The following is a 23,990-nucleotide window of genomic DNA, read 5'->3' as shown; positions in this document are numbered from 1 at the left end:
GAATTGGGACGAGCCCCTCCTGTCCCCTTCTGATGCTATAAAGCTGCTCGTGGTCATGCTGTCCGCACAAAGGCAGCTTCTCCGGCACCCGCACTCCCAAAAGTGTGACCTGTCCCCCCCCAAATCCAACATTCTGGTTGGATTGATCATGAGTGACATCATGTCCTGATACCGCTATCAAAATGGACACGTGTCTTTTCTGAGGGGCATCTGAGCGATTTCCCTGTGAAGCCAGAAGTAAGCTCTGGAATCTCCCTCTTCTCCCTTTCTTTCTTTCTTTCTTTCTTTTTTTTTTTTTTTTTAAGATTTTATTTATTTATTTGACAGAGAGAGAGACAGCCAGCGAGAGAGGGAACACAAGCAGGGGGAGTGGGAGAGGAAGAAGCAGGCTCATAGCAGAGGAGCCTGACGTGGGGCTCGATCCCATAACACCGGGATCACGCCCTGAGCCGAAGGCAGACGCTCAACCGCTGTGCCACCCAGGCGCCCCTCCCTCTTCTCCCTTTCTGCAAAAAGTTATGCCGAATCTCATAACTTCGTTGGTTTTGTTACTTGAAAAGAGTCGAACGTCTCTCTTCTTCCCGCACAAGTCGTACTCAGCATTACTCCCGCGAGGGATGCTAGGTCGGCTCGCGGACTGGCATCTGCTGGGCGCGCCGGCAAAGCGGCTGTCCTTCCAGCCCCGCGTGGCCACCGCAACCCCTGCGTGCTGGTGTCTAAACAAGCAGGATCCACTCACTTGTCACTCAGTCATTGAAATGTGCGGGGCCCTGCTGGCCGGGGAGATGGGGAGAAGGCAGAATTCCTCCACGATGCTAACTAAGCCCACCTGCGGGTTCTCAGCCTCGCCCTGCCTGGCCCCCCGCCGACAGTGCCCCCCATGGGAGCCCTTGCCCCCCCCCCCGCGCCCCCAGCCTCTGCCGGCTCCCCCTCCTCTCGCTGTCAGCCCGCCCCGTCCGTCCCGGTTGCGCGGCTCTTCGGGGTTCCCGGTTCCCTCCGTGCATCTCTCAGCGAGCCGTGCACTTGAAAGGACGCTTTCTATACTCTACGCAGATCTTGCACCGATTCGACGAGGTCACTCAAGGGATTGAATCCACCTTGTTGCTGAAAATGGGACTCTTCTTTCTCAATCGGTTTATCTCATTATTTACTTTTTGCAGAGGCAAAACCTGGCTCCCCAGTACGACGTTATAAAAATACGTTTAGGGGCGCCTGGGTGGAGCAGGCGTTAAGCGTCTGCCTTCGGCTCAGGCGTGATCCCAGCGTTCTGGGATCGAGCCCCACATCGGGCTCCTCCGCTGGGAGCCTGCTTCTTCCTCTCCCACTCCCCCTGCTGTGTTCCCTCTCTCGCTGGCTGTCTCTCTGTCACATAAATAAATAAAATCTTAAAAATAAAAATAAAAATACGTTTGGGGAACCCTGCCCATCGGCCCAGACGGCCTCCGTGGTCAGCAAACGCGTGTTTCCTTCCAGAGGCGGTTAGCGTATCTTTAGATAAGGGTGTGCAGGCCCCCTCTGCCCCGTGTTTACAGCCGTAGCATACTAAATGCTCTCCCCTCTTGCCCTTTTTCCTGATGATGCGCCTTCGGATGCATGTGGCAGCTATGCGGCAGCACCCCGTGGATGGCCAGCTTTGCTCTCCGTCTCAGGTAGTACGCGCGCTGCCCCGGCCCAGACACTGTGAGCACCTGCGCGCGGAAGCCCTGGAACCAAGGGAACCAGGGGTTCGGGGATCCCGAGCGCGCGCTTCACGACGCCTCCGGGAGGGGGCGCGGCGCTGGGCTTGCGGGCCGCGCGGGGTCGCCACCTGCTGGCCGCGCGAGACACTGCAAGGGGCCGGGACTCCCAGGCTCACCGGCCGGTCCGCGCACGTGCCTCTCCCCTTCTGGAAGTGGCGTGGGGGGTTCTTGCGTTCAAAAGACGACATGAGCTTCCACTTAAAACAAAACAAAACTTTTTTTTCCCTGCCCTTTTCGGCACGTTTTCTTTCCATCTTACCAGTTTGTGTGCTGTAAGTTGCAAAGAGCTCTCCGCGCTTGTGGTCTTTCGGATTTGCTCCTAACGGTTCTGCCAGGGAAAATGCTTTATTTTTACGCCGTAAAATGTAACACCCTGTCGCTTCTGGATGTGGGGTCACGTTTAGAAAAGCCTTCCAAGTTGATGTTATACAAGGGTTCTCTGGGGCGCTTGGCCGGCCAGGTGGTGGAGTGTGCGACTTGATCTGGGGTCCTAAGGTGAAGCCTGACGTTGGGTGTAGACATTACTTAAAAATAAAATCTTCAGGGAGAATAAAAAAGACGGAGATTCTCCTTGGTCCCCCCTGTCGTAATTGTATTGGTTTATTCCAGGTCTGATTTTGACCCACTTGGGTTTGTCCTGGTTCAAGGCACCAGCTCCAGGATCTGCTTCACTGATTGAATGGTGCCCTCTGACCCCAGGGATTTATGTCAGGGGCCCACCCCCAGCTCTACAGGAATTCCATGCGGTGTTTCTGGCTTCTGCTCTGTTGCACACTGTTTTAATTATTTGGATCTGAATATGCTTTTCCATCTGGTAGGGCTCAGACCCCTTCATTTTGTTTGTTGTGAATGTTCTGGGCATTCTTGCTTTTTAATGTATGACCTTTAACTATCTTTTTTTTGTTTAAACTTAAATTCAAGTTAGTTAACTATAGTGTAGTGTAAGTTTCAGGAGTAAGATTTAGTGGTTCATCACTTACATACAACACCCGGTGCTCAACCCAACAAGTACCCTCCTTAATGCCCATCCCCCAGTTACCCTACACCCCCTCCCCAACGACCTTCAGTTTGTTGTCCACAGTTAAGAGTCTCTTATGGTTTGTCTTCCTCTCTGTTTCTATCTTATTTCCCCTTCCCTTCCTCTGTGCTCATCTGTTTTCTTAAATTCCACATATGTGTGAAATCATATTTGATTTTCTCTGACTTATTTTGCTTAGCACTTTACACTCTCGTTCTAGTTTAACTGTCTTTTTAAACAACACACGTCTTATTGGGGCGCCTGGGTGGCCCCGGTGGTTGAGCATCTGACTCTTGATTTCAGCTCAGGGTCGTGAGAGGGAGCCCTGCTTACGCTCTGTGCTCAGCGGGGAGTCCTTTTGAGATTCTCTCCCCCTGCCCCTCCCCCAGCCCCACCTCCACTCCCACTCCTGCACATGCATGCGCACTCTCGCTCTAAAAATAAAATAATATGCATCCATTTTTAGAGTAAAATTTGATGAACTTTGACAAAAGTGGACACCTGTGCAGCCACTCCCTGCCCCGGACACAAACGCTTCCGGCTCCTGCAAAGTCACCTTGAGCCCCTAGTGCTCCGCCTCCCCATGGGTCCTGTGCCTCCAGTCACTGCAGCTGTTCCAGGCTCACAAACGGACGTGCTTTCGCCTTTGTGTCTGAGTCTTCCCCTCAGCACGATGCTTCGGAGAGTTTTCCATGCCGCACGTTCCTGCAGCGCACTCCTCCGGCCGCGGAGCGGCGTCCACTCCACAACTGGCTCACAGGGCCCCTGTTGGGGGACTTTGGCAGGGTTTAGCAATTATGAATAAGCTGCTACAGGCATCCAGCAGGGGTTTGTGTGGCTACGTTTTCCATGATCTCACGTAAATACTTGGGTACAGTGGAATTTATGGGGCAGAGGATATGTTATGATTAATACGACAATCTGCCAGCTTATTTCCCAAAGTAGCTGCACCATTTTCCACTTCTAACGGCACCACCACCTTGGAGCATGAGCCTGGGCAGGCTACTCAGCCTCCACGGCTCTCAGCGTCCTTATCTGTAAAACAGGACAGACGTGACTCCCCAGGGTGTTGGGCTAAGAATCATGTACGAAAACACACGTAAGGCAGTTACAACTGTGACCACTAGGCAGTGAGCACGGAAAATCAGGACGCTGATGATTTAACTTGAGAGAATCGTGGAGGGAAAGTGCTGAAAACAGGGAGGGAAATCTGCATCCCGTGGGGCATAATATCCAAGCTTTTTCCCCCCATTCTGCTTCCAGAAGGAAGCCTGCTGGCATGCACTCCAAGGGCTGGAATGGAACAGGCCCAGAAGCAGCAGAAACGCTATTCAGGCAGGCAGTGGAGGGTGCGTGGCTCTCCCAGGACGACTCTGGAGGGTCCGGGGATGGTGAGCCCCGCTCAGGCACGCAGAGCTTCCAGCCAGCTTCTAAGGGCAGAGACTGTCCCTTGTTCCCAATATCTATTCTTCCCTTACTCCTCAGTAATACTAGCACTACCTTACCAGTTACATGTCTCCATAAAAACTACACGTCCCGGCCCTCCTTGTAGCTGGGTGTGTCAAGTTCCGGCCACTGGACGCCAGCTACTGGAGGTCACCTTCCTTCCTGCCAGCCGGCTCCCCAGCAGGACAGCTGCAGCTTGGGCAGCCATTGTGGCCCATGAGGACAGAGAGCAGCAAAGGGGAATAAGTCTAGGGTCCCTGCGGTCTAGGAACCTTTGGCACCAGGCCCGGACCACCTCTACTGAAGAGAGCACCCCTCCTCTGTTTTATGTTTTTTTTTTAATTTTATTTTTTTGAGAGAGAGAGACAGAGAGCAGGAGCAGAGGGGAGAGGGAGAAGCTGACTCCCCGCGGAGCAGGGAGCCCGATGCGGGACTTGACCCCAGGACCCAGGGATCATGACCTGAGCTGAAAGCAGCTGTCCAGCTGACTGAGCCACCCAGGCGCCCCGCATGGAATGTTTTAGATGTCATGGCACGCTCACCGCATCCTTCTTCAGTGCTCATGACGAGGGAGGGTGGCTGGTCTTCCCGCTACGGCTGCTCCCACTAGGATGTCCACACCGATCATCATATGTGACATCCACATCGGCTCCCACTGCCACTGGACCGATGGGCTCATCCATCCCTTGAGCGCCTTCCTCTTTGTCTTTGTCGGGAAGGTCCTCGATGTCTGCCTTTCCCCCGTCATTACTCCTACTGCTCAAATTGTAATTCTGAGGGAGTAACTTGTACTCCTACTATGTGTCGCTTTAATGTCGGAGATGGACTCCTACTACGTCTCTTTTTTCCTTTTAAGAGGAGATCTAGAAGTGTGCCCCCTGCCTGGAGAGTCACCCCTCTAGAACGGCGAGAAGAGCTGGAGACATGATCTGCTCCTTCCTGGTTTCTCTTATGGTTTTTTTTTCCCCTCTAAAAATGATGTTTCTTCACTGGGTGTCCTTTTCTTTAACCACGTCGCTGTCTGCTTCTCCTGCGTCTCGTGGTGCCAGACTATCGCGCTCCTTATGGACATGTTCGTCCACCTCTTTGGTAACCCTGTCCGTGGCTTTTCTTCTTCCCTTTGTCTAGTACGTAACAGCTGCTGTGCTTCTTTTCCGCAGAAACCTTCCTGTTTTTGGCAGATCCAGCGCCTGCTGGGCCCTCATCTTCACTGTCTCCTGGCCCAGAAGCACTGTCCCCCGTCCCTCCAGGGAGGGTAGCCAGTGCACAGGGCTGCGTCCCTTTGCAGGGGCTTTTGTTGCTTTCAGGGTGCATCTCTGGCTCTGTGACAAATGTCTTCACCTGTTGACATCCAGTAGTAATGATTTATGTATTTGAGAGAAAGCACGCGCGCACACGGGCACGAGGGGGAGAGGGAGAGAGAATCCCAAGCAGACTCTATGCCCAGTGCCAAGTCTGACATGGGGCTTGATCCCATGACCCTGAGATCTCGACCTGAGCCAAAATTAAGAGTTGGAGGCTCAACTGACTGAGCCCCCCAGGCGCTCCCAGTCAGAAGCATTTGTGTCAGTGGTGTTGCTTGACTCCCTGTTCTTGGGTCGCCTCAGTTTCCCTCTGCTCTTCTTGGGAACCAGACAGGGACTTCCAGGGCATGCAGCTCCAACATTCTCACTGTCTTGGTCCTTCCTCATCACCATAAATTTACTTCTCTGAGGCAAACAAGGGTCATCTCCTCTGTTAGCATCTTCTGTGGCCTCCTTTTCTTTTTCTGGAAAACTGTCACCAGTATTGTTTCATTCTCTCTTGTTCCAACTTCTGCTTTTCTTTTCCTTTCTTCCTTCCTTTTTTTTTTTTTTTTTTGTATTTTTAAAGATTTTATTTATTTGACAGAGAGAGAGAGCACAAACAGGGGGAGCAGTAGAGGGAGAGGGAGAAAGAGACTCCTGGCTAAGCAGGGAGCCTGATGCGGGGCTTGATCCCAGGACCCCAGGATCATTACCTGAGCCAAAGGCAGACGCTGAACTGACTGAGCCACCCAGGTGCCCCCAACTTCTGCTTTTCATATTCCATTTTTTAAATAGATATTTTTAAAGATTTTATTTATTTATTTATTTGAGAGAGAGCAAGAGAGAACATGAGCGGGGGAGGGGCAGAGGGAGAGGGAGAAGCACACTCCTGGCTGAGCAGGGAGCCCAGCATGGGGCTCGATCCCAGGACCTCACGATCATGACCAGAGCTGAAGGCAGATGCTGAACCAACTGAGCCGCCCAGGCTCCCCTCATGGTCCAGAACCTTCTTGAATCCAAGCTGGAAGAGTCCTGTGTTTTACTGCAGCCGTCTGTGGAGGTTCCTGCTTCACAGGGAGGCCACAGGTGAATACTGCTGGTCCCTGATTAAGGTGGCCTTTGCCTCCGACTCTGGGGAGGTGCCAGAAGTCCTGGAGGTTCTGACCACCAATTAGGAGGCTGAAAGTCACCTTGCAAGGGACCACAAGCAGTCCCATGCTGATAGTCAAACTGGTACACTGGCCCCGTTGCCAAATTAACTGGGTGGTCCACCAAAGCTGTGATGCTCTGGTTAAATAGATATTTGTTGTCAGGGGCAACTTCCCGGCTGTCTGGACTGCTGCCGTCTCCAGGAGGAGGAGCCATGTCCTTTGGGCCTGATGTTGATGGCACCATGGCTGAACTGGGCGGTGGGGGGGTAGCCTGGGGTTGCAGCTGACCCTTGTCATCTTGTCATGCATCTTGTCAATTTGGCACCATTCCTAGTGGTTGCTCTACCACAGTGGTTTGCTCTCCTGAAGCTTCTCTTTGGTCAATCCATGCTTGAGCCAATGCACTCCAGTCAATCCAGATGCTTATGGTACTGGAACAGCTGTACCCGTGGTGGCTGGTTCAAGGGCCACTGATGCCACAGCGGACCACCCTGATCCCACAGCCTAACTTCTAAATTTATTTAATTTTCTATATCAGAGGTTTGCCTTCTGTGTAAGATTAGGTTGATTCAAACTACAGCTCGGAGCGTGGCAGCAAGGTCACTTACGCCCTCCCCAGTTCTGGAACACGTTGTCACCACGTTTCCTGTAATGCCTGTCTGACCCTACAATGCTGCCACTTCCTCACAAACAAGATCCAATTTAACTCAATTCTAACACTACTTATGTGGAGATAGCATCGGATCTCACAGACTAACGGGTCAGTCCCACAAGACCGACACCACCCTCCCCACACTCACTTTAGATGCAGGTGGAAGTCCAGGTTGTCTCCTGTGTTTCTAACCAACTGGCTATAAATTAAACGTTCCTACAACCCCTTGGGTTCTATTAATTTGCTAAAGTGGCTCACAGAACTCAGGGAAATATTTACTAGATTACTAGCTTATGATAAAAGGTTCAGGAACAGCCCGATGGAAGAGTTACATGAGGTCAGGGATGGGGGAAGGATACGGAGCCTCGGTGCCCTGTCCAGGCACACCTCCACGTGTCCACCAACCAGAAGCTTCATAACTCTCCAGACCCTGTTCTCTGGGGTTTGTTTGGAGACTTCATAACAGGGGCATGATTGATTAAGCTGTTGGCCACTGGAGAATGGGCTCAATCCCAGCCCCTCTCCCATCCCTGGAGGTCAGGGGTGAGACTGACTTCCAAGCCTCTAACCACATGATCTTCCCCCACCCATCCTTAGGAGCATGAAAAATTTTAAAGGGAAACCTCACTAGAGTGGACTGCTGATGCTAGAAGGGGAAACTGGAAGGAACTGTACCCTTCAATCTCAATTACAGGAAGAAGTGTCTCCCCAAGGGAAGAATCATCAGTAGGAAAGAACCATCAATTACAGACCCCAACAGGAAAAGATGTGCACTGCATCTCCTACAAGAAATCCACTGCCCCTGTCGCTCAGCAGTGAGAAACCATCATCAACCTGACCTCCCGCTTCTCTCCAATGGGCTTTCATTCAAAACAACCCTCCCGGGACGCCTGGATGGCTCAGTTGGTTAAGCATCGGCCTTTGGCTCAGGTCATGATCCCAGGGTCCTCTGCTTCTCCCTCTCCCTCTGCCCCTGCCCCCGCTTGTGCTCTCTCAGTCACTCTCAAATGAATACAATCTTTAAAAACAAAACAAAACAACCCTCCCAACCTATCCCTGCTCCATAAAATAACCATCCTCTTTGTTCTCTGGACTTGCCTGTAGTTTTGCCACAGCTCGCAGGTCCCGAATTGTGATTCTCTGTTATTCCCAAACAAACCCATTTTTTTTGGGTAAAATAACGGTTTTATTTTTAAGGTTAACAAAGACTTTCCAAACATCACCTTATTAACATCAAGTCAGATGTGGCTGAAAGAGGCTTTTTATGAGTATCAAAACACACCTTTATGTCTCTTTTCACTTAGGAAATTCAAAGGTTTTAGGAGCTTTGTGCTAGAAACGGGATGAAAACCAATTGTACATTTCTTGTTATAAGTCACAAAATCACAAGGTTAACTGATCAATAGAAGGGAGGGATGGTAAATTTAAGGGTATCTACGAGAAAAACACTAGGTTAGAGAATAAAGTTACAGGATTAGTCCAAGAAGTCCAATGAGAATCTGAGAAACAAGGATCCCATCAAGAGCAAACCCAGGGGGTGCCGGGGTGACGTCGTCAGTTAAGTGTCTGGGTCCTCATCTCAGGGTCATGAGATGGAGCCTTGAGTGGAGCCCATGTGGGGCTGCACTTGGAGCATGCAGTCTGCTTGCGTTTCTCTCTCCTTCTCCCTCTGTGTATGTTCTCTCTCAAATACATAAATCTTTAAAAAAGAGAGAGAGCGCAAACACATGAAAATAGAAGGGGATTTTTTTTTTTAAGTCCCCAAACCAAAGGAAGGACAAGAGCCTCTAGGATGAAGAGAACTGTTTGCACAGAACAGAGTGAGGCTCACACCAAAGCATATCGCTGTGACATGTCGGAGCACCAAAGATAAAGAGAAGATCCTAAAAGCTTTCAGAGGGAACGAACAGATAAGAAACAACAGACCGGGAAAAGGAAGAGCTTTGGATTTCCCAACAGCATCCCTGGAGGCTGGAAGCAAAACGTTGCGACTGGAGACATGTTGAAGGTAAAGTGTTCCCACGCTAGAATTCCATACTCTGCCAAACCATCACTCCGAGACGAGCATGGAATAAACCTATTTCAGGCACGTACCCTTTCCAGAAAGCTACTCGAGGGCTGACCTGAGCGAAATGCGAGCGTAAACCAAGACGGAGCTGGCCGATTCCAGCGAAGAGCTCGGGCGCAGGAGCCGCCGGATGGCCCCTGAGGACAGCTCGAGACGGGGCGGTGCGGTGGGTTCAGAGGGGCGAACGGGGGCGGAGCGCGCCAGGAATTAAACAGAGCCAGTGCGTTTGAGCCTTCGGGCAATGTTACCGATAGGCGTGTGGCAGAAACGTCAGAAGAAAACCGCCGCCGGTTGGTACAAATCTAGGCATGAGAACAGCACGAGGAGCCTGTGAGCTCAGGAGAAAAAGCCGGAGCCAGGGCGGAGGGCTAGGGGGCAGGCGACCACCCGGGGCCGGTTCTGCGGCGCTGTCTGGACAGCTCAGTGCTTAGGCCGCGGCAGGTCCACCATGTCTGCAGTGGAAACCCCAAAGCCCAGCGGCTCGGTGTAGACACGGAGGTTTCCATCGGTGGAGGGCTGCAAGCACCGAAAAGGACTTGCCGCGGGGGTGAACGGCAGGGGGCCGCCGCTCTTCACTGCGAGGCTTCGGTTCTGCGGGAATCAAAGCCACATACTGGCGTCACTCTGATTTTAAAACAAATCCGGTCAGAAGGAGTCGGTGGCGAGGATGCCTCAGCTCTGCGCCGCGGAGGCCAGCCTTTGCCGGCCGCAGCCGCCGTCTCCACGGCAACGGGCCGCGTCTCCGAGCGGAGCCTCTCAGAACGGCGCCACGTAGGGTCGACGCGAGGGTGACGCACTTCCGGTGATGGTCACGCCCCCTCCCGCGGGGGCGTGGCCGCAAGTTCCGCGCGCCGGCCGCGCTGGCCTCCGGGTCCCGGCGGGGTCGCCCGTGTTGCTCGGCCCGCAGGAGCCCAATCCTCGGTGGCCTCCGGGGCGCCACAGTTTCGGAGCCCAAGCGGACAAGGAGCCCGGCTCCTTCCCATCCAGGCTCACGCTGCTCGGCTCCGCGCCCCCGGTCCCCGGCGTGGTGACAGGTGCGCCGAGGCCGCCGCCTTTTGACAACGTGTACCACACGCTGCCCGGCGTGAACGCGCCCTCCGTCCGCTTTTGGCGCGGAGGCGAGCCCGGGCCCTTCCCGGGAACAGTGCAGGAGGCTTCCCCGTCGCTGTCGGGGCACGGGCCGGGACTCCCTCCCTCACGCCCCGCCTCCTGCGGCCGCGTGCGTCACCTTCGCTGCTGGGCCTCCTGGGAGTTGTGGTTCGGACCCGCCCCTCCGGCTCCGGCGACAGCGGGCTGCAGACTACAACTCCCGGCAGGCCCCGCGGCGGCCCCAGGAGCCCCGAGCTCGGGGTCCTCGGCTGCCTCAGCCGGTGGTCTCCGCGCGGCAGGGCGGCCTGGCTGTCGGGGGCTGAGCAGCAGAGGGGCCGCTGGCAGGCTGCCACACACACCGAAGCCGTTGGCAGGCCACTGGCAGATAGACTCGGCTCTTCTCTGGCCCTGGAGCCCCCAGGCCGAGCGGGCGGGACGCAAACTTCCGGGCAAGTGGAGGGGTCGACGGGGGCACTAGGGTCTGGCCGCGACCGCGGCCCGGGGCGGCTTCCCGAGGAAGGGGGATGGGATGGCAGGAGGCGGGGCGGACCCGGGCGGGTGGGGCGGGGTCACGCTTGGGGGTGCGCGCCCGCCCTGCCCAGTCCGGCCCGGCCCGCCCCCGCTGTCCCCGCGGAGCCTCGGCCCGGGCACAGCGCCGGGCCCTGACGACTGCAGCGCCCGGCCGCCGGCCCTCCGGCTCCACTCCCGCCGGCCGGTAGTGTTCGGGCGCTGCGGCTCCTGCGCGCACCAGACTGATTGCTGCAGCAGGAGCGAGGCCGCCGGAGCCCTGGGAGCCCTGCAAGGCGGGAGGCAGGCCCCGGGGCCCCGCTGGGTGTCGCGGTGTTGGCGAGGGAATGGACATGTAGACAGCGGGCAGCCCAGGAGCAGTCGGGTCGGCTCCGTCCGCCCGCCGCGGTCCCGTCGGAGGTGCTAACTGTGCGTCTTGGCATCTCCCAGGCGCCACAGGGTTGGATGGCTCAGGGCTTGCGCTGAAGCTCGGCAAGGCTAGAGGCCAGCCCCCAAGTCTCCAGGCGTCAGGGCTGCAGCCCAACAGGCTCAAGGCGGGCAGGGGGGGCGACTGGACGGCCAGACAGGTGAGCTCTTGACGGGCTTGTGGTGTGATAGTTTGGATTTGGCTGTTTCATCCTGCGGATTCTGTTTGATGCCATGTCAGAGGAGTTTTGGTTGTTTTTGCGTGTGTGTGTATGTATGTGTGTGGGTGATAATTCTGCTTGCCAGTCCTCTGCGTTCAGAACCGATCGAAGAAATAAGGAGAGGTGCCGAACGGGCTTCTTCCTGGTGGGCACCTGTGGGGCTGGGGATGAGGCAGTCCGAATGCAAGCCTTGGCAAACCCAGTCCTTCCTGGCAGGTGCCCTCCTGGCCTCTTGCTCCAGATGCAACAAGTATCTGAATGCCATGATCCCGCGCAGAGTGGCCCTGTGCAGTGGTTGGGGCGTGACACCCCAGTCTGCAGGGGGCCTGAGGGCTTCCATCTCAGGGCCAAGATTCAGGCGATGACAGCCCTGTACTTCCTTTGGGCCTTCTGCCAGCAGGTGTCTTCGTGCTGGGCCAAGTTGGGTTTCCTAGGTGCTCTGTCTCAGGGCTTCCCTCCAGTCCCTAATGGGCCAGACTCCCCAGCACCCAGGATGTCCCCCTTTGTCTTGGCCAGACCTGCTACATGACAGGAGCCCGTGATTCACCAAGTTTTGCCAGTTGATTTTGCCCCACATGGTGTCGATTGAAGCAGCATCATCAGGCGCAGCCGGAGGCGCAGGGAGAGGAGCGGCAGCGCCTGTCGCATGTCATGTCAGCGTCACGTAACTGTATTCTTCTGAATAAAGGCAATTTGCCAACTTCCTAGCTAAATGGGATTTAATCTTGATGGCTTTTAAAAGTTTTTCCAATAAAATATTCACAAATAGGGAAAACCTCTTATTTCTACACTGTCCTAATGTATGCTGGCAGTTCCTTGAGACAAGAGAAACTAGTACCCAGCAGAACAGACCCAGATGTCCGCCTGTTTGGTTGAGGTGGTCAATGCTAGACGTGTAAAACTGCCTTTTAAAAACCATTTTCTCCAGACTTGCTTGCTGGCTGCCTGTGTGGTTTGCTGTGTTCTGTGTCGGCATGGCTGCTAGTTTCCAACAGGAAACCTTGGTGGCTGTCCAATTTGTGACCCAAGAAGTAGCCGCTAAGTGTCTGGAATGCTGACTCGAGGCTGGTTTGTGTTCTAAGGTAAGTTAAGTTTTGCTAAGTGTGCATCTGTCCCTTGAGTCCTCATGCGCTGACTGAGAGGGGTTTTTTTGTTTTTTGTTTTGAGAGAGACCGTGCGCGTGCGTGCTCGCGTACCAGTTGGGGGGAGGGTGAGAGGGAGAGGGAGAGAGAATCTTAAGCAGGCTCCCTGCTGAACGTGGAGCCTAACACAGGGCTCGATCTCACAACCCTGAGATAATGACCTGAGCCAAAATCAAGAGTCGGACGCTTAACCGACTGAGGCACCCAGGCGCCCTGCTTCAGAATCATTTTAAACATCTGCAGTGACAGCTTCTGTGGGGGTTTGGGTGCCAGGCAGGGGTATGGCCGGTAAGCTCTGAGGAAGATGTCAGAGTACGGGATTTCTGGCAAAGGAAGAAAGAGAACTCTCTGGGTGAATACCCCACTGAAATGGGTCCTCCCTTCCTCTGTAGCCTCTCTTGGTCTGGTCACTGCCTCCCGACTCCTGCCCCTGGTCCATTCCCCACCCCCTCCCCACCCAACCTGGTGGGACCTGCTGAAGGAAAGTAGCGAGCCCTAATACCAGGAGGGCTGGGCACCTGACGTCACGAGCATGCTCAACACTTGCTGGGCCCCAGGGACAGCGGTGACAGACCAGGCGGAGAGGTGGCTGGAGAGAAGGGATGGAGAGACCTGGAAAGCTACGCAGCCCCCTGTGCTAGAGTGCCATGCCAGGACGCTGCCGAGACCCAGGAGCTGGGTGGACGTGTAGGAAGGGACAGCAGAGGGGTGTTGTGGGGGCTCTGTTCAGGCCTGAGCTGAGGCGACACCATGCTGGATGGAGACGCTAAAGCAGAGGGTAGATTAAGACCTGCATGGATCGGTGCTCGGGGGGAGGAGACAAGGAGACTCCCAGGGCTGCGGGGACCTCCGGGTGTGAGCGCGCCGGGCGCCGGACAGAAGCGCCTCTCGCCACAGGCTGGACTGCTCTGCTGCTCCACGTGGGGCTGTCACTGGCTGAGGAGGCCCAGACCTGGCTTCTCATAGACCCTTCCAGGCTCTTCTCCACCCTGCTCTTCATTCTCTGCCCTATTGCCATAGGGCAGGACCAGGCGTGCGTGGGCCACAGCTTGCTCTCCTTCAGGGTGCCCCCCCGCCCCCGTGTCTTGTTGGAAATGATCCTGTGGCATGTGGCCAGTGGACCCACAAGACCAGCGGGTGAGCAGGTGTGGTGGCTGCTGGGCAGGCTGAGAGGCTGGCCGCAGAATGGCTCGTGGCACTTGGGTCCTTTCCTGCTCTGGGCCCTTTACTTGAGGGTGGAGCTGGTTTCTGGGCTCAGCAGATGGGGTACCCCTGCTAGCAGGGACCTTTCCTCGGGCCTGTCTGCCCACACGTGTTGGGTTTGTGGTCGCCTGGGAGGAGGCGCACTCTGGCTGAGCCTAGCTCAACAGGAGCCCATGGGAAGGGCAAGGAGTAGCTCAGTGTGACCACCGCTGCCAGTTCTCGCGGGTTCCCAGCATGCGGGAGGATCTGGCAGAGGTGGGCAGGGTAGGGGTGGGGCCTGTATGCGAAGGGGCACACCACCACTCCGACAGCGGGCCACCGGCTCAGGCCGTGCTGCTCTGCCCAGGTCACACGTCTGTAGCCGCTGCTGCTGGGGGAGCACCAGGCGGGAGCCCGCCGTTCCTCACCACCAAGGTAGCAGCCTTGGCCGCCTCCCCTTGTCTGGAGCTCGCGGGCACCGGAGAGTCACAGGCGTTCTCAGGGGGCGTTCTTGCTGTGGGCGTTCTCGGGGGGCCTGGGCTCAGCTGTGCTCCATGGGAGAAATCAGAAGCACTTGGTGCTGCAGGCTGCTGTGGCCTCGGGCCCAGGTGCCCCGTCTTAGCAGGGGCAAGACCAGAAGGGAGGGCAGCTGAGAAGGGACAGAAGAGGGAAGCAGAGTGACCCAAGAGGTGAGGCGCTACGCGAACGAGCAATGAGGAGTTTCTTTGCAGAAAAGCTCCTAACTAGTCCGTGGGTTGGGAAGGTTTATCCTTCCAGAACACCCACCAGCTCCTGCAGAAGCCCCCGGAGGTCCTGCCTGGGCGGGGTGAAGAAGCTGCTTCCACAGGGAGCCTGTCCAGGAGGGAGGAGAGTTTGCAGAAGTCGGAGCTGGCCGGGTGGTGTACCCCTGAGAATCGGAGGGGGTCGTTGGCTCAGACACCAGGCTGGGCATGGACTGAGGCCCACCCCTATGGGCAGTGCCCCTACCCTGCCCACCCTGTGCTGGACACAGGTTTCAAAGTGGAGCTGGGCAGAGGGAGGGCGCCAGATGGCCTGTGGGGCTTGGCCCCTGCCCGTGGCAAAGCCTGGCCGCCACAGTTCTCACTGCCCACCTGCGGCCTCAACCGGGGGGCAGGGTTTCCTGAGGGGCCCAGGCCTGGGATGCCGAGTGTTGGACTTGGGGGTGGGGCGGGACCCGGGATCTTGGAGAGGGGCCCAGGTAGAGGGGTGACAAGTGGTTTCCCTCCTGCGTTGCTGGCCACTGGGCCCTCCCGGGAGCTGGCGGTAGCCTGGCTGCTCCTCACCTGCACCCCAGCCAGCCTCAGTCTCCCTCCAGCCTCCTGGGAGCCCTGTGAGGAGATGGCCGGGTTCACACCCAGCCCTGCCTTGGGCAGGGCCCCAGGCCCGCTGCTTTTCCAGCCTCAGAGCCCTGCTGGCAGCACGGCAGACCGTCTTCCAGACCTGGAGTGCTGCTTGCCCTCTTGAGTCTGGGAGTCCCTGCGTCCTCTCCAAGTCCTGTCGATTTTCCCTCAACTGTCATTCAAATCCAGCTGTGTCATTAATTAAAAAAAAACTTTATTGAAGAAACATATAATACAGGTCCCAGGTCATAAGTGATCAGGACAGAAACAGCACCTAGATCAGGAAATAGCACGTTCCTGGGTCCCAGAGCCCCCATGGCGGCCTCCACCACCATCTCCGTGCTTTGTGAACTTTTTGTGAATGGATTCAGATAGTGAACACGAGGGCGCTTTCCTTCAACATCTGCAGAGCTCTGCCCCCAGATGCTGGCTGTGTATAGTGTGGGGTTCGTGTTCCCCTGGGGGCAAATCACATCTCAGGACCCAGTTCATCCTTGAGGAGACGGGGAACGTTGTTGCTGTGAACACAGGCCCCCCTCCCCGTACAGTCTGGAGTGGGTGGGCTGCAGTTCTCCAGAGAAGACCCCAGAGTGACTCGAGGCACTGTCCACTGACCGAGGGTAGTGTCCCACTTTTGAGCAGCGGCCTGGTGACCAGAACCCTGATTAGTCTTTGGGCAGGCGCACCTGTGCCAGTGCTGTGCCCCTTTACCTTGGGGCGCCCACTCCTATGCATCTGAGTTCACTGCACACCGTGGGGACAGGCCCTCTGTGGGCAGAGCTGTCTTCTCGGGCCTGCGGCCTTTTCAGTCTCTTAGTGGTGTCTTGATGGACGCTGGTTTCTGACGTCAGCGCAGCCCAGCTTACCAACTGGCTGCGCGAAAAAGAGTGTTTTCTTCTGAAAGCTTTATTGTCTTACCTTTCATGTCGATATCTGCAATCCAAGTCAGTTAATTTTAGGACAGATATGTCCTGATGGGCCACTGTGTGCCAAGCACCCAGAACTGATCTCTCATCACAGGCGGACCCTCTGTGGGCATTTGCCAGGTCTTGTTCCCTGGGGGTCTGCCATCCTCTCGCCAGAACTGCCCCTCTCCTTCTGCTTGTGCTCACCACGAGGCAGGATCTCATAGTGGCTGGAGGGGTCTTTCCACAGAGGTGCCCACCTTTCCTCCAGGGCAGGTGCCATTTGCACCTCTGAGACTAGTCTCTGCTGCCGCGGGTGGCCAGGTGAGCCTCCTTTGGTTTATAGTGCACGCACTTACCACCTTTCTCTCTGCCTCAGGGCATTTGCACAGGCCCTCCTCCCCCTCCCTGCCTGGCTCTCCCAGACTTGTTCCCACCTGTCTCCCTGGCAGCCCTCCCAGAACTGGTGAGAGCCTGTGTGGCCTTGATGTGGCCTGAGGGTGCCATCTGCCTGCAGGTCCTGGAGCAGTCCTGCCCACCATGGACCCAGACCCCCAGGCAGGCGTGCAGGTGGGCATGCGTGTGGTGCGCGGCGTGGACTGGAAGTGGGGCCAGCAGGATGGCGGTGAGGGCGGCGTGGGCACAGTGGTGGAGCTTGGCCGCCACGGGAGCCCCTCGACCCCTGACCGCACGGTAGTCGTGCAGTGGGACCACGGCACCCGCACCAACTACCGCGCAGGCTACCAGGGCGCGCACGACCTCCTGCTGTACGACAACGCCCAGATCGGTGTGTGCGGAGGCCCCGGCCCCGGGGGTGGGGGTGGGGCAGAGGCCCCTCGCGCTCCCTGACCCTGCCCTGCCCCCAGGCGTCCGCCACCCCAACATCATCTGTGACTGCTGCAAAAAGCACGGCCTGAGGGGCATGCGCTGGAAGTGCCGCATCTGCTTCGACTACGACCTGTGCACGCAGTGCTACATGCACAACAAGCACGACCTCGCCCACGCCTTCGAGCGCTACGAGACCGCTCACTCCCGCCCGTGAGTTCCGCCTGCCGCGCACTGGCCTCGAGGTGTCAGGGCCCCGGTAGCGCTGGGTCCTGGCTTGCCGCAGCCCGGGCCTCGTGACGGGCACACGCGACACCTGAGCAGGCCTTGGCCTCGGGGGGTGGGGGCTGCCCCCCGCCCCCCGGCCACGCACTCCCCAGGCTGCAGCTCAAGCCCTTCCTGAGCCATTTCTTGGAGCGGTGGCCGAGGTCACTGTCACTCCGGAGGCTTGGTCATTGACACCAAGGGGGTGCCCTGTGGAAGGTAGCCCTGTCCACTGGAGCAGGTCTGCAGAGGTGGGTGCTGCGGATGGGGTCTCCGTCCTGGCACCAGCCCTAGAGCCAGATGTGGCTGGCCCCCCAGTGCAGCTGTGGTGGGGGCGGCGATGACCTGTGTGTGGCCGTCCGGCCAGCATCCCCTGTGTGAGACCTGGGCAGCCGGTGCTGGGAACTGACCCAGAGGCACAGCTGGGAGACCCTGTTGGCCTGCCTAGGGGGCTCCATCGCTGGGGGTGAGGAGGTGGCAGGGGGAAAGAAGCTGGGAGGATCTCCTGGGCTGGGGTGGCCTCCCAGAGGCCCCACCCACAAGAGGCTGGCGCCCTCGTCTCCCGGACGCGTCCCATGGCTCGTGGAGGGGCGGTGCGTGTTCGGTCCCAGCTGCCTGCTGGCCAGAGCGGGAGCAGGGATCAGCTGTCCGGGCACTTCTGGGCAAGCCTGTGCACCTCATTATCTCTTTGTGCAGAGCCCTCCTCTGGGCCAGACTGTGCACTGAGCTCTGGGGACAACCCTAACGGCAAGGGGCTCGTCAGGAGGCAGCAGGCATGGGGGGAGGACCGCATAGGGAGGCCGTGCTGTGAGGGGGCCCGGAGTGGAGGCCGCTGACTGGCCGGGCCGGCCATACTCGGGCGAGAGCTGGGTGGGGCAGAGGGCTTGCGCCCTTGCCCTGCTTCCCGCGTGGCCCAGCACGCGCTCACTCTCTTGCAGGGTTGTGCTGAGTCCCCGCCAGGGCCTCCCAAGGACCCCGTTGAGGGGCATCTTCCAGGGGGCGAAGGTGGTGCGGGGCCCTGACTGGGAGTGGGGCTCGCAGGACGGTGAGTGGGGATCTGGGCTGCCACTGGCCGTGGCTGAGCTTCACTGCACGGGCTTAGCCTGCGATGGGGCCCTTGTCTCCACAGGAGGGGAAGGGAAGCCAGGCCGAGTGGTGGACATCCGTGGCTGGGACGTGGAGACAGGCCGGAGCGTGGCCAGCGTGACATGGGCCGATGGTACCACCAATGTGTATCGCGTGGGCCACAAGGGCAAGGTGGACCTCAAGTGTGTGGGCGAGGCAGCTGGTGGCTTCTACTACAAGGAGCACCTCCCAAGGCTCGGTAGGGTCTGGCCCCAAGGACACCACCCCTGCCTGCCCAGCTGCCCTCCCACCCTGGCTCGGTCCTGGGGCAGCGCTGCGCGTGGGGGGCCTGGGAAGTTGCCAAAGGGAGGGACGCCGCTGAGGGGGCCTGTTGACGCCCCCAGGCAAGCCCGCGGAGCTGCAGCGCAGGGTGAGTGCTGATGGCCAGCCTTTCCAGCACGGGGACAAGGTGAAGTGTCTGCTGGACACAGACATCCTGAGGGAGATGCAGGAAGGCCACGGCGGGTGGAACCCCAGGATGGCGGAGGTGAGCCGCCCCACCTGCTGAGCCCCCTGTACCTTCCCCTCCCCACATCCTCTGGACCCCCAGCCCTCCCGCTCCACCCAGCCACAGCCTCCATGACCCGCCACAGTTTATCGGACAGACGGGCACCGTGCACCGCATCACGGACCGTGGGGATGTGCGTGTGCAGTTCGGCCATGAGACCCGCTGGACCTTCCACCCTGGGGCTCTCACCAAGGTGCATGGGGGGCTGGGCTGAGCCCCGTCTGTTCGCTTCTGCATCCCCTCCACGTACCTGATCGGCTCTGGGAATGCCTTTCTCCAGCCCTGAGGGAACGGGAGGGCTTTGTGGGGGCCAGAGGGGCTGAGTTCCACAGAGGGAATCCAGGCACGAAGGGACACAGAGGAGGGTGAGGCGCTGGGGGCTGGCAGCCCAGACACTGACCTTAATTCTGCTGGCCTAAGGAAGCCACTACAGCATTACAGGTGGGAGGTGACTTTCTAAAATGCTCCCCATGGGTGTGGCATGGGGAGGAGCATGTGGGGGGCAGTGGAAAGGCCCTTTAGGAAGAGGGTGGACACAGTCCAGGATGGTTGGGACAGGGGTGGGCACAGTGAACTCTGGGAAACGGGGTTGTGCAGATAGGGGCCGTGGGTGGAGGCATGTACCCCTAGCACTGGGCTCTGGACCTGGAGTCCTGGCCCTGGGGGGGGTGTCATAAGACCCATGGTTTGCAGAGTAAGTCTTGTACAGGGGAGGGCACAGGTGTGGGGGAAGTGGCCAGGAAAGGTTTGGGGATGGGGGAGGAGTGGCCCCTAACCCCCACTCCCATGGCAGTCTGACCCCGCCCCCTGGTTGTCCCAGGGCCCCACCCCCACCCCTTGTGCTGGTCTAGACTGCCTGGGCCATGTTGCCTGCTTCTCCATCAGTGTGTAGGGACAGGCCCGCCTTGGCCTTCACCCCAGAGTTGGCTTTGGTCTGGTCTGGATGGCACTGCCTGGCTGTCTCTCTGGCCGTCACCCCCATGGCTCCGGGACTGGCCCCCCAGGACTGCTCTAGGTCACGTGTGATTCTCCTCCAGCTCTGAGGCAGGGGCTGGGGTCAAGTTCGGGTCTGCCTGTCCTGTGGAGCCCGGTGGCGGTGCTCTTCTGCTCCACGGCCCTGGGCAGCCACGCTTGCCTGGGGCGCCCCTCACATGCCTCTCTCTGTCACTCAGCACAATGCCTTCTGGGTGGGCGATGTGGTGCGGGTCATCGACGACCTTGACACAGTGAAGCGGCTGCAGGCCGGGCACGGCGAGTGGACAGATGACATGGCCCCTGTGAGTGCCCCCGCTCCCACCCCCACCTCCCCTCCGTCCCTCCCAGGAGGCCCGCCTGTGACCCTACTGTCTCCCGCTCAGGCCCTGGGCCGCATTGGGAAGGTGGTGAAAGTTTTCAGAGACGGTAACCTGCGTGTTGCGGTCGGCGGTCAGCTGTGGACCTTTAGTCCCTCCTGCCTGGTGGCCTACCGGCCCGAGGAGGACGCCAACCTGGATGTGGCCGAGCGCGCCCGGGAGAACAAGAGTGCGTGGGCCCGGCTAGGGCGGCGGGCGGGAGGCAGAGCCGCTCCTGGCCACCCCTGAACTCTAGCCCTGCCCCACCCAGGCTCCCTGAGTGTCGCCCTGGACAAGCTTCGAGCCCAGAAGAGTGACCTCGAGCACCCAGGGAGACTGGTGGTGGAGGTGGCCTTGGGCAGCGTGGCGGGGGCCCTGGACCTGCTGCGGAGGCACCCAGAGCAGGCGAGCTCCCGACACCCCACGCGTCCTCCCCTCAGCCAGCCCGGGGGGCGGGGCGGGCCGGGGTCTGACCTGCAGACTCTCGGGCAGGTGGACAGCAAGAACCAGGGCAGGACCGCCCTGCAGCTGGCTGCCTACCTAGGCCAGGTGGAGCTGGCACGGCTTCTGCTGCAGGCGGGGGCAGCCGTGGACCTGCCGGATGACGAGGGCAACACGGCGCTGCACTACGCCGCCCTGGGGTGAGGCCCGGCAGGGGCGTGGGGGCGGGGGGCTGTGAGTCCGGCCGGTGGGCATCGCACCGGTCCTGCTTCCTCTTCCATCAGGAGCCAGCCCGAGGCTGCCCGCTTGCTCCTGAGCTCCGGGTGCGGGGCCAACGCCCTGAACAACACCCGGAGCGCAGCCCTGCACGTGGCTGTGCAGAGGGGCTTCCTGGAGGTGGTGAGGGTTCTCTGTGAGCGCGGCTGTGACGTCAACCTGCCTGTAAGTGCTGGGTCCCCTGGCCCCGGGCTCAAGCACACGACGGCATTTAGCTTCCTGCCGATTGACCACTGGCTCCCCGCCGGCAGGATGCCCACGCTGACACCCCCCTGCACTGTGCCATCTCGGCGGGCGCAGGCGCCAGCGGCATCGTGGAGGTCCTCACCGAAGTGCCGGCCATCGATGTCACTGCCACAAACAGCCAGGGGTTCACCCTGCTGCACCACGCGTCCCTCAAGGGCCACACGCTGTGAGTTTGGGGTGTGCACAACCAGTGGCCAGGCTCCTGGTGCTGCTGGGCCACTCTGGGGACACTGCTGACCCCGGGCATGTCTCCCCACTCCCACAGAGCTGTCAGGAGGATTCTCGCTCGGGCACGGCAGCTGGTGGACGCCAAGAAGGAGGATGGCTTCACGGCCTTGCACCTGGCCGCCCTCAACAACCACCGGGAGGTGGCCCAGATTCTCATCCGAGAGGTGTGGACACAGGGCCCTGGCCCAGCCCGGGGCCTCGGGGGTCAGGGCCCACCTGGGGTTCCTGGGCTGAGCCTGTGCCTGCCGCCTTTGCCTCTCCTCAGGGCCGCTGTGATGTGAACGTTCGCAACCGGAAGCTCCAGTCCCCACTGCACCTGGCCGTGCAGCAGGCCCACGTGGGGCTGGTGCCGCTGCTGGTGGACGCCGGCTGCAGTGTCAATGCCGAGGATGAGGAGGGGGACACGGCCCTGCACGTGGCGCTGCAGCGTCATCAGCTGCTGCCCCTGGCGGCTGATGGGGCCGGGGGGGACCCGGGGCCCTTGCAGCTCTTGTCCAGGGTGAGGAAGTGTGGATCTGGGTGCTGAAGAGGTGGGCCGTAGTGCCCGACTGCAGGCAACGGGCAGGGCCTGCGGGACTGTCCCCCTCCACTGGGGGTGTCTGACCAGGGAGCCAGGCCTTCTTGGGGGTGGTTTACTCTGGGGGCTGTGGTTTGCCAGAGGCGTTTTCTGCGACCCAGTCACCAAGGCGTGGCCTGACCAGCCTGGGAAAGGGAATGGGGCGCGGTGGGGGTGGGGTAATGTCTGGGAACTCAGCCCCTGCCCTGGAGTTCCCTGGCGGGGGGCGCTTTTCCTGCCTGCCTCCCTCCTGTTTCAGCGGCCTCAGATGGCGAGGGGCTGCCCGGGCCTCGGGTCAGAGGTAGAGCTTACCCGCAGGCCAGTGGGCCGGCCCTGGGGCCTGCTCCGGCGCCCGCCCTCACTGGCCTCTGTCTGCCGCCCAGCTACAGGCCTCTGGGCTCCCGGGCAGTGGGGAGCTGACGGTGGGCGCGGCGGTCGCGTGCTTCCTGGCGCTGGAGGGCGCCGACGTGAGCTACGCCAACCACCGCGGCCGGAGCCCGCTGGACCTGGCTGCCGAGGGCCGCGTGCTTAAGGCTCTGCAGGGCTGCGCGCAGCGCTTCCGGTGAGCCCGGCGGGGGCGGGGGGGGGGCGCGGGCCCGGGAGCCCCGGGGCCCTTTCAAGCCCCTCCTCCAACCGCAGGGAGCGGCACGCGGGCGGCAGCGGGGGCGCGGCCCCAGGCCCGAGGCTGGTGCTGGGCACCCCTAACACCGTGACAAACCTGCATGTGGCCGCGCCGTCGGGGCCCGAGGCCGCCGAGTGCCTGGTGTGCTCCGAGCTAGCGCTGCTGGTGCTGTTCTCGCCGTGCCAGCACCGCACGGTGTGCGAGGGTGAGTGCGGGTGTGTGTGTGTGTGCGGGGGGGGGGTGTGCCCGAGCCCACGCGGGCCCGCCCAGCCGCGCTCCCCTCCCCCCGCAGAATGTGCGCGCAGAATGAAGAAGTGCATCAGGTGCCAGGTGGTCATCGGCAAGAAGCTGCGCCCAGGTGGGTGGCTCGCCCTGGACCCGCGTCTGCGCGCACGTCCCGCCCCCACGGGCGCGGCCACGCCTCCACCCGCGGCCCCGCCTCTCCTCACCCCTCACCCCGATCCTGGCCCGCAGACGGCACGGAGGTGGCCAGCGCGACCCCGGCGCCCGGCCCGCCGCGGCAGCTGGTGGAGGAGCTGCAGAGCCGCTACCGGCAGATGGAGGAGCGCATCACCTGCCCCATCTGCATCGACAGCCACATCCGCCTCGTGTTCCAGTGCGGCCACGGCGCGTGCGCGCCCTGCGGCGCCGCGCTCAGCGCCTGCCCCATTTGCCGCCAGCCCATCCGCGATCGCATCCAGATCTTCGTGTAGCCCGCGCCCCCCCCGCCCCGCCCGCCTCGCGTCCCGGCCGCGCCCCGCCACGTTCAGGAGCCACGTCCCGCCGTCGCCTTCGCAAGCCCCCACCCCTGTTTTATAAAAAGATTCTCGGACTTTTCCGCCTGGTGCCTGCCTGGGACGGGGACCGGGCGGGTCCGCACCCCGGCCCGCCGCGCCGCTGCCCCCCACCCGGGCTGTCCTGACCCTCCCCTTTTCCGCCGCTGCCCTGCCCCGGCTCCAGAATCTGCGCTTTGGCCAGTGCCCCGCGCGTCCTGCTGTTTCTAGCGCTGACGCTTCCAGACCCCATCTCCTGAGCCAGAGTCCTCTTCCCGGCCGAGGCGCAGGCCGCCTCCCACGGTCCTGGCCTGGGTCCATGGAAGGATGGGCCTGGGAGCGTGGGGTCCTCCAGAAGGGCCGGGTCGCCAGAATCCGGGTGTCTGCCCAGCTGGTGGTCTTCCTCCGACCCCCTGCTGCGTCGCCCCCACTGCCCCTTTCTCTTTCTCCCAGGCGGACATTGTAGTCGGCTCTGGCCCTGTTCTCGCGGTGGCCCGTGGGGTCCCTGCTAAGCAAGGGGTTGGGGGAGGTGTTTCTTTCGGGCCAGGGGCCCCGTAGGGTCTTAGGACCGTTGAGCGCGGTGGGCGGGAACAGGGCGCTGG

The 23,990-nt window shown here is 59.9% G+C and overlaps 1 protein-coding gene and 1 pseudogene across 5 annotated transcripts; one reads left to right on the top strand and one right to left on the bottom strand.

The window, feature by feature from the left end:
- Window positions 1–3,278: 3,278 nt before the first annotated feature.
- LOC123796111 (arginine/serine-rich protein PNISR pseudogene) lies at window positions 3,279–7,161 on the bottom strand (annotated as a pseudogene).
- Window positions 7,162–11,407: 4,246 nt separating this feature from the next.
- Window positions 11,408–23,448, top strand: MIB2 (MIB E3 ubiquitin protein ligase 2). Of its 5 annotated transcripts, XM_087858640.1 has the most exons (21): window positions 12,693–15,063; window positions 15,216–15,222; window positions 16,029–16,058; window positions 16,711–16,763; window positions 17,060–17,231; window positions 18,221–18,327; window positions 18,412–18,606; window positions 18,752–18,894; window positions 19,001–19,108; window positions 20,088–20,192; window positions 20,274–20,436; window positions 20,518–20,651; window positions 20,739–20,887; window positions 20,972–21,128; window positions 21,215–21,375; window positions 21,475–21,601; window positions 21,703–21,936; window positions 22,377–22,555; window positions 22,633–22,820; window positions 22,908–22,973; window positions 23,090–23,440. In XM_087858640.1, exons 1-21 carry the CDS (start codon window positions 14,640–14,642, stop codon window positions 23,326–23,328), a joined length of 3,141 nt encoding a protein of 1,046 aa, XP_087714766.1. In that variant the 5' UTR covers window positions 12,693–14,639; the 3' UTR covers window positions 23,329–23,440. The 5 variants fall into 5 exon arrangements, with proteins under 5 accessions (XP_087714763.1, XP_087714764.1, XP_087714762.1 ...); XM_087858637.1 differs by lacking the exons at window positions 12,693–15,063; window positions 15,216–15,222; window positions 16,029–16,058 and adding an exon at window positions 11,408–11,543 and having other exon boundaries at window positions 16,711–16,980; window positions 23,090–23,448; XM_087858638.1 differs by lacking the exons at window positions 12,693–15,063; window positions 15,216–15,222; window positions 16,029–16,058 and adding an exon at window positions 12,548–12,685 and having other exon boundaries at window positions 16,711–16,980; window positions 19,013–19,108; window positions 23,090–23,448.
- The last annotated feature ends 542 nt before the right edge of the window (window positions 23,449–23,990 follow it).

Source organism: Ursus americanus, chromosome 33, assembly GCF_024610735.1.
Source record: "Ursus americanus isolate L20-20 chromosome 33, mUrsAme1.1.p, whole genome shotgun sequence".
NCBI lineage: Eukaryota > Metazoa > Chordata > Mammalia > Carnivora > Ursidae > Ursus > Ursus americanus.
The sequence above is the reverse complement of the archived record's forward strand: the minus strand, read 5'-3'. Positions and strand labels throughout refer to the sequence as shown.